General features: G+C 26.6%; 1 protein-coding gene and 1 non-coding gene across 2 annotated transcripts in view; one reads left to right on the top strand and one right to left on the bottom strand.

Annotated features, from left to right (window-relative positions):
* Positions 1-203: 203 nt before the first annotated feature.
* sev (receptor protein-tyrosine kinase sevenless) overlaps positions 204-9,569 on the bottom strand; it is a 216,215-nt gene continuing 206,849 nt past the window's right edge. Inside the window, exons 31-37 of the mRNA XM_075371462.1 lie at positions 9,057-9,278; positions 8,450-8,769; positions 7,356-7,550; positions 5,931-6,169; positions 4,700-4,891; positions 3,566-3,720; positions 204-1,069 (exon numbers count right to left, since the gene is read on the bottom strand). Coding sequence (XP_075227577.1) covers positions 705-1,069; positions 3,566-3,720; positions 4,700-4,891; positions 5,931-6,169; positions 7,356-7,550; positions 8,450-8,769; positions 9,057-9,278 — 1,688 coding nt within the window. The 3' untranslated portion in view covers positions 204-704. The remainder of the gene's footprint in view (positions 1,070-3,565; positions 3,721-4,699; positions 4,892-5,930; positions 6,170-7,355; positions 7,551-8,449; positions 8,770-9,056; positions 9,279-9,569) is intronic.
* TRNAR-UCU (transfer RNA arginine (anticodon UCU)) lies at positions 5,279-5,351 on the top strand. Its single transcript has one exon. It is a non-coding gene; the product is annotated as a tRNA-Arg (tRNA).

Raw genomic sequence — 9,569 nt, 5'->3', positions numbered from 1 at the left:
GTTCATTTATATATATATATTATTATTATACTTATATAAATTAATAAAACTACAACAATAATTTAATAATATATAAATATTTACAACATAACATTCATCAAAAAATATACATTAATATAAATACCATATGGTTTGTACTTTTATTTACAAATTATACTTTAATACAAAAATTATAATTGTATTCTAATCACTTTATTCCCCATCTCACTTTTTTTATGAACAAAACATCAGAAGGTAATGTAATATTTTCTTCTATCCATCACACAACCCATGACAAAGATTTGAGAGAATAAATACAGAAGATTTATTTACTTTACAAACCATTATTCATGAAATGTAGAATCAGATTTATTGGCTAATTGGTTAATATTGGAACCATGTGCTACAAGTATCAAATCAGGAGTAGTTCAAATCAGTAACTTATCTATGTAATTAAAAAAAAAAAGATGACAGATAAAAAAGGAAAAATCTCTTTTTTCATTATTTCTTTGTTCACCAGTTACAGAAAGAGCTCGTTGCCAACATATGTGACACCATATGCAAAAGATTCTTGCTCTACTTCCAATATGACAACAATTAACATCAATTTTTTATTTATTGAATTCACATGACTGTATATCATTTGATATGGTCCATGATCAAATGAGACCTAAATTAACTTAAAAAAAACAAAAAAAAACAATATATATATCTAAATATAATTTTCATCTTAATTCAGAATTATTATTGATTGCACTCAGATTAGAATTAGATGAATTATCAGTTGTGGTCTTAATCATATTTGAGTACCTTAAAGAACTGTTTGGAGTTAGTGTTATATTTTTATGCGGTAATAAATGTTCTAAACTAGAAATATCTTCTTCAACAGTGGACGCATGACCACTATCACGTGTAGGTGTATTTTGATGCTCATGTGGTCGTGGAATTTCATAACCGGTATCACCTTCATCATAAAGTAATTCTAAATATCTTGGAACATTAGCAGCACTTCCACTTCCCTGGTCAACAGCTACTTCACTCATTCTTCTATCATGAGCATTATCATTATTTTCAGTCTTCAATGTACTTGCTGTAAAATACATTACATTAAATAAAACTAGTCAAAAAGAAAAGTATAAAACAATCTACCACAAAGAGTACAGAATTAATGCTTCTTACCTTATGCTTATTGTTATTTCATAAAAGCACTTTCAAGAGTTTTTCTCATGAATAAAACTTTTCTTTTTAAAAAATCACCCATTAAACTTAAAACATTAAAATTGTAAACATATAAAAATATGTAGTAATAAAAATTAAAAAAAAATGTTGTTATGTGGCTAGTCACACATACAGTACTGCACTTCACGAAGAAAAATATTTATTGCACGTTATGTGTATGTGTGGCTAGCCACATAACAATTTTTTTTTTAATTTTTATGACTACATATTTTTATATATTAACTGTTTTAATGTTTTATTTACTGAGGATGAAGGAAACCCTCGAAAGCGCTTTTATGAAATAACGATAAGCATAAGGTAAGAAGCATTACTGAATTCTGTACTCTTGGTGGTATTTCGTTTTATACTTTTGTCTTTGACATAATTAGTAAAGAGAGGGATATGAACAAACACAGTAACAAAAGAATTGATTTTGCGAAGTTAATTATAAAATAAGTATTGATAAAAAAAAGAAGATTTCTATACAATCTTATATATACCTTATTTATGCAGTCACCCCTATTGGTTACTGCAAAAGTAGCTGTTCAGCAAGGAGGCTGTTTTGAAGATATGGATAGAGTTAATAAACTGAAGTTCAAGTATTTTGAATAGTATTTACAAAACCTTAATAAAGTTTAACTATGTTACATAATTTTCAATAGTTATTCTAATGATATAAATAGTAATAAATAAAAAAAACATTAATTCGTTTCTGTATGTCACCAAGAATTTAGCTGATAAACTACAACTGCTGGTACTTACTGGCTAATATCACAATCTTATTCAGTACTTGAAAAATATGTAATTTTAAAAACCATTACTCTCAGTAATCCAATGTATTTAAAAAAAAAAATACTGAGCCAAAGTTATTTATTTGAAGTTACCGATTTATTATTTAGTTTTTTATTGCTGAAGTTTTACAGAATTATTTCTTCAATTAAATGAATCTTTAGAAACATAATAAACATTAGATTCAATAATTTAAAATGTTAAAGAGATATTTATTTTATAAATTATTACCTGCTATGATCACTAGCAATTAATAAATGCAATCAAATTCTTCAAATGAAGAAAAATAGGGTGAAGTGATTTTTTTTTTAACTTTTATGATCTTCAGATACTAGATTATTTATGATTTCAGCCTTTGCATTTTATTCTCATTTTGCATTCTTCATTTATCCAGGATGATATTTCTAAGATGTTTCAGTTGTTATGAAGCCATTAAGTTGTGATAGATTTAGTATACCACCTTACCCAGGATCTAAATAAATTATTAACAATGATTGCACAAAAAAAAATTTGAAATTGTAGTTGAAGTCTGCCAGGATAGTCTCATGGTTAACTCATCGCAAATCAGTTTATTAACAGCGTGATTTTCAAAGTCAAAGGTTCTGAGGTTCAAATCTTAGTAAAAGTTAGTTTTTTTAATATGGATTTGAATACTAGACAGTGGATACCCATGTACTCTGATGGTTGAGGTTCAATTAACCTCACATCTTCGGAATGGTCAGCCTGGGTCTGTACTAGACTATACTTCATTTACATGTCATACATATCATCCTCATCTCATTGTACCTGGGGAGGGGTTTGTTTATTGTTCGCTAGATGAACAGATTGCAGAAAACATCTCTAATTTTTTACCCATCTGAATACTCATATACAAAAAAAATGTATAGTCTACATGTTGTTTATTCTTCGTTTTTACAATTTATTAACACTCATTTCTTTCATTTCCTCAACAATTACAAGAATCACGTAGCAAAGTAATGTTGACCAATATTATAAATGTATTTTATACTGTTTTGTTTACACAACAAAATCATTAAGCTTAGTTTAAACTAATACAAGATTTTACAGATTTATGTCATCTGTTTTCATAAAACCTGTTCTGAAAAAGTCACGTTCTGTCAAAAAGTGGCTTGTAGCACATCTTTCAGGACTAGTAAACTTGTTGGAGCTCAATGGGGACTATATTCTAAAAACGTGTAACAAGTTAGATTCTACCTAATATATTTTGTGAGTAATAAATTCATCCTTACTCTGTTGTACTAGCTTTTGAATATGTTTTATCTAACTAGTACTGTCGTAGTTTAATATAGTATCATTACAGACATTATAGAATGTAGTTGGTATATTTCTAAAGCAACTAATATTTGTTAAACTTATATAGCTGACATTTAAAGAAAACAATGAGGATAAATAAAGTTTGGAAATCATGTGATAATATTACTGAAATGAATAAAACTAAACAAAATCAATAAATGCAAATAAGATACATTGGTCACATGAGTTATAACTAGTTAAAGTAGTAAACTACTGTTATAAGGTTAAAATTACAATAATCCTATTTTTACCTACAAAAACTTACACGATTGAATGCTGGTTATAATATGCCCATTATGTGTGGACACTAGCCTTGTAGGTTGGCACTTAGCTTTAAGTTGTTCAAGAATATCTAGACAATACTTAAATGTTGGTCTTGATTCTTGATGGAAACTCCAACATTTCAACATCAGCTCGTACCTTAAAAAATATACATATACATTTAATAAAGCAATATTAAGCTGAATTCTTTTCAATCATCTGTATCCTTTAGATAATTAATTTATCATGCAAGCTCAAAAGGGAATATTTAAACACAATCTTAATGAAATAAGGTAAGAATACTTTTTTAACTTGTCAAAGTGATAATAATATTTTTCTTACAACATTATTGTTTTGGTGAATTTTATTATAACAAATTATTTTAGCCCATCGAGTTGGTCTAATGCTTAACTCATCACCACAAATCAGTTGTTTAACAGCTTATTTTTGAAATCAAAAGTTCTGAGGTTCGAATCCTAACAAAAAGCTAGTTACTTTTATACAGATTTGAATGCTGGTTACTTTGGTGGTTGAGGTTCAATTAATCATATATCTTAGTAATGGTGGCTAGTCTGTATAAGACAAACCTCATTTACATGTCATATATATCATTCTCATCTCTTTCGGTACAACTGCGAGGAGTTGCTTATTTTTCACTAGTTGAACAGATGCAAATAAATAAATACAGATTAGGAAAATAAATAATAAACTATTTTATATAAATTTTCAGAGTAATTAGTGTGATTTTATGACAGAATTTAAAAAAAAATAGTTAAGGATTTTCAACGAATAAACAAATGAATGATATCAGAGAAACTAAATTACTATTTTTAAAACTATATCTTATATGAATGGTGACTAAAATGAAAAAATGTGTTTCATTTCAAATAAAATGACACTCTTGCCAGGTTTACGTGAAAAAAAATTAATCTGTAGCTGTCTTAAAAAGTTTACTTAGAGAAAGAAATATAAGTGTTAAAAAAGGTGTCTGCATTTTCAATTATCTGCTAATTCATTTTTAGACAACAAACATGTTCATAAACAAGTATTTTAATGGAAAACTTAAAAAATTATATCCAACACTGGTTAAAAAAAATAAAATATAAAAACTCATCTCATTATTTCAGTATAAACTTACATATCATCAGTACTATTAATAGGTCGTCCCAGTCTTCCACCACTTCTTACATAATGCAAAACTTCTAAATTATTTCTAGCAGGATATGGTTGTTGACCTAATGACATTATTTCCCATATTAATACACCAAATGCCCAAACATCAGACTGGCTAGTAAAAACGCCATCTACTAGAGATTCCGGTGCCATCCACCTATCCAAAAGCAAAAAAAAAAATATCTTAAAAATATTAAAATAATTTGATAGTAATATTATGTTTTAACAAAAATTATTTTTCAGAAATAATAAACTTAATGTTCAATAAATAAATTATTCAACCCCTAAAAAATATTGTAATATTTATCATTAATAAGATGTTATAAATGATTTATTTTACAACTATTCTATTATTAATATCCAGAGCAAACAACAGAGTAAAATATAAGTAAAAATTGTCATTATCAACAAAAATACCATTTTCAATAATTTGTGTTTACCACAATTACTGATTTCTTATTTAATTCCCCACAGACACAATAAAAATAAAATAAAGCTAATTCATCATTAATGGAAGTTAAAGTATGATTTAATTTATGTCAATGTCCCTTTGGCGCAGAGGATAGCGCGTTGGACTTCTAATCCAAAGGTCGTGGGTTCGATCCCCACAAGGGATGTTCAAATTTTTTTTAATATGTAGTTCATTAAGTCTCCACATTCTAATACATTTGGTATTATTAAGAAAAAGATATTTCTTGGCAAATTAAAAATTATTTTAATTTTAATTACTCAAATTATAAATTTTTTAATTTCTTGAAAATAAAAAATCCATTATTTTTTAGCAACTTAAAATGATGTACAGAAGTTTATTTATTAACTGACCTGTGGATAAATTAATAGCATAAAGTACATTATTATTTATAAAGATTAATTACTGTTTCTAATCAAATACATAAATCATGTTATTTTACCGATTCATCATATCCCTGAAATATCCACTTGCATATATACTTGTATAATTAATTTTCAAACTTATAAACCATTTTTACTAATATCTTGTGAGATTTTAAGTAATCCAACGCAAATTTTATTAAATGAGTTTATCAAAATAAAATTAGCTAATAGAAAATGTATACATCAATATTTATATTTTTTAAAGACTTAATTAAAAAAAAAAAATAGGTAAAACTTTTTTTTTTACGTTCTTGTAATTACTAAATTGATAAACCACTAAAAATATAATCACATAAACGTACCTAACAGGAAGTAATCCTTCTCCTTCCTTCCTATAATAATCATTCTTATAGATATCTCTTGCCAAACCAAAATCCCCAATTTTAACAATACGTGTAGAAGGATCAGTCGAAGAAACAAGACAATTACGACACGCTAAATCACGATGAACAAAATGCATTTCTTCTAAATAACGGCAACCCCGTGCAACATCAACACTCATTGCCAAAAGATCAACTAATGTTAAACCAGATTCAGTGTGCTAAAACACAAAAGAGCAACTAATTTAAAAGTTTGCATATGAATATGAATACAAAAAACTAATCAAAAATGTACATTTAAAAAACTTATTTGAATAAGAAACAAAAGCACTAATTTCATTAATTATTTACCATCACACTACACATGCAGCAAAAAAGTTCACCTCATTTTGATTTATATGATGTTTCAAGGTGTTGAAAATTAAGAGGGTTGATAAAATTCAAAATGAATTTTAAAATGACCTTTAAGTATAAATGTATATAAAGAAATTTGTGACAGTAACCTGGTAAAGAGGTAAACTAAGTTAATGGGTCGTGTAATTAAACATCAAAGTTTAGTTAGTTTGATGACAAAGAGATCTGTAGAAATTAAAAACTGTATAGAAAGTCAACAATAAAATACATGAAACAGATATTTGATGATGTAAGATACAGTAAATTGAGATTAAATGATTAGGAAAGAACAAAATGGAATGGAGAATATCATCTTACCAGTCAAGAGAAGACTCCAAAAAACAAAGATCTCTATGCAAATAATAAAGATTTCTTTAATGAAGATAACAGATAACAGGAGTAGGTAATAAAAAACTAATTTTTAATAAAAAAAAAAGAATAAAATTCATAAATACAAATGGTATTAATTAAAAGGCTACCATACAAAAAAAAAAATTCTGGGCAGTCTATTAATTGATTGCAGTTCTTTAATGTAACAAATTTTCAAAATATTAGAAATGTATACATTATTTAACAACTTTTTTCTTTTTTTTTGAGTTTGAAGTTAAAGTGTAATATGAGCTCCACTTTGATCCTCCATATGAGGGATCCTTATTCCTGTAATCAGAAGAATATAAATAAATACTTAAATGTATCTACACTTAACCCATCAGAACTAATTTGGTGATATAAAAATTCATTTGTTTCATTTAAAACTAAAAACCTGGAGGTTCCATGTTCAAATTCCAGTCAGACATGAGATTTTTCACACACTAAAATATTCCATTTTCACATTCCTCACACAAGCTTCAAGTTAGTGGTGATATCAAGCAAAAAAAGGAAAAAAAATCAGGGCAAGATAGAAAATATTTTGGAAAGGATTAATAAATATACTCTTACACCTATCCATTATATTTCAAGTGGTATAAATAAATAGTGATGTTTATTTTATAAACAATGAACTCATGTACTTACAATAAGAGGTCGATTAGCACGAAGGTAACTCAATAAATCCCCACCTTCCATTAATTCCATTATAATAAAACTTGGGTCATTATCAAGACAAACTCCTAATAACTGTAAGATATGCTCATGTTGAAAGTTGCCCATTAGTTGAGCTTCTTTTAAAAATTCACCCTTCTCTTGCTCACTGGCCCCTTTTCGTAATGTCTGAAATAAAAATATTGTATCTAAAAAGCTCATTTAAATAACATTACATAACCTACATGTAACTTTAAACCAAGATCCACCTAAAATATGTCATTTCTTAGATGTTACTGGTTGGTTTTAGTAATCAGTACAAATACCACCATAAAACAAATTCTATTTGTGTAGGTTAATTTAAAAAAAAAAATTAATTTCATGAACTCTTTTGTAATTTTCTTCTAATTTTAGCTTAGTTCAGGAAATAATCTATATTCAGCCTTCAGAATCAAGAGCACTAAAGACAAAAAATTCTTTTTACAGATTTACCTAAAAAATCATCTTAAATAAATGTCTGAAAAATATTTCAAACCAATCAAAAAATGTAAAACTAAATAGAATAAATTTGTATATATATTTTTTGAAACCTGATAGCCCATTTCCGAGATATTTACCTGTAACTTGACCAATGTCATACTAATTAAATAATATTATGTTTATCTGAAAGTATTCTTTTTTATATATGATCCACTTTCACCATTACTTTTTAATTTTAAATACTAGAGACTATTTTTATGTCTTGCTGACATTTCTTGGTTAATTTAATATGTTTAATCAGGTAAACACAAATAAGTTTTTTTCAAAATAACAAGGAATAAAATCTTAATTTTATTCAACTTCCCTAATAGTAGAAAAAGATTTAAATCTTACTTTTAGACAAAAAGAAATGTTAGGAATGGAACAACATTTTGTTCTGTTTCAGTCTCTTCTTTAGTGTAACTATGTTTACACATATGTAAAAAATGATATCAGAATAATCATTTTAATATCATGTAATTCAAATCAACATATTATAAATGATTTAAGTAAGAATAACTGTACGAATATGGAAACTGCAAAATTAAAAAAATAATTTTAATATTTACCTTAACAGCAACACGTGTCTCAAAATTTCCTGAATTAGGCAGACTTTTAGCTTTTCCTTCAAATACTTCACCAAAAGCACCACTTCCAAGAAATTTAGTTAATGTAATTTGTTCTCTACTAATATGTGGTAATAAAGCAAGTTCCCTATCAGTTGGAATAAAATCAGCTGCTGTATATAATGCATTTGAATTATGAACAAAATTCCCTCTTCTCGGCATTTCTCTCAATGTTGCCAGCTCTACATCAGTGTTACCAGATCGAAGTGAAATGGCTGTCATCATCTGTAACCCTTTCTTTTCTTTTTCTCTTTGTCTGAACACTAAAATAACAGATAACAAACAAAATTAGATTAATCCAACAAATTCAATAACTGTTAGTATGAATTAGTGATAACTCATGAAAACAGTTCCAATAAAAATATAACTAAAATAGAAGATTTCAATTTAAAAGTAGATGGAAAATTATTTTCTTATGATATTAATCCTACAGAAATTTACATATTTGAAAACTAAATATATTCTATAAACTATATTCTAAGATTAAATTGAATTATTATTATTATAAACAGCTAATTTTATCGCAGACCCATGAAAAAATAATACTTACTACAAAGGAAAGATCCAATAATAAGTAATAAAGATGTAATAACAAGAGGTGGCAAGGCCCATAACACAAGAGCTAGTTCTTGTTGAGCCAGCATAGCTGCAGTTGTTAAATCAAACCATTCACTAGTAGCACTGTAATCACTCCACCCATAACGATTTTTAGCTTGTACTCTAAATTGATATTTACTGCTGGAACTTAATTCTGTTATTATCCAGTAATTTTCTGAAAATAAAATGAAAAAATGAAATTAAAAAAAAAATATAAATAAAACTTACACCTTTTATCATAAAGATCAATACTTAATTAAAAAGCAAAACAAAAAAATTATAAAATAAGAAAATTTTAAGAATGTAATTATCACAACCACATTTTCTTTGTAACTGTACACATTTTATGAGCTATTAGAAATAGTGTGCATTCAATAATTCTAATTAAGTGGTACTATGGGTAGTTATATTTTCTCTCTTTTTTTAATGTAATTATTTTAATACTATATTTTAGTATAATTCATAT

This window comes from Lycorma delicatula, chromosome 7 (genome assembly GCF_047948215.1).
Source record: "Lycorma delicatula isolate Av1 chromosome 7, ASM4794821v1, whole genome shotgun sequence".
NCBI classification, from domain to species: Eukaryota; Metazoa; Arthropoda; class Insecta; order Hemiptera; family Fulgoridae; genus Lycorma; species Lycorma delicatula.
The sequence above is the reverse complement of the archived record's forward strand: the minus strand, read 5'-3'. Positions and strand labels throughout refer to the sequence as shown.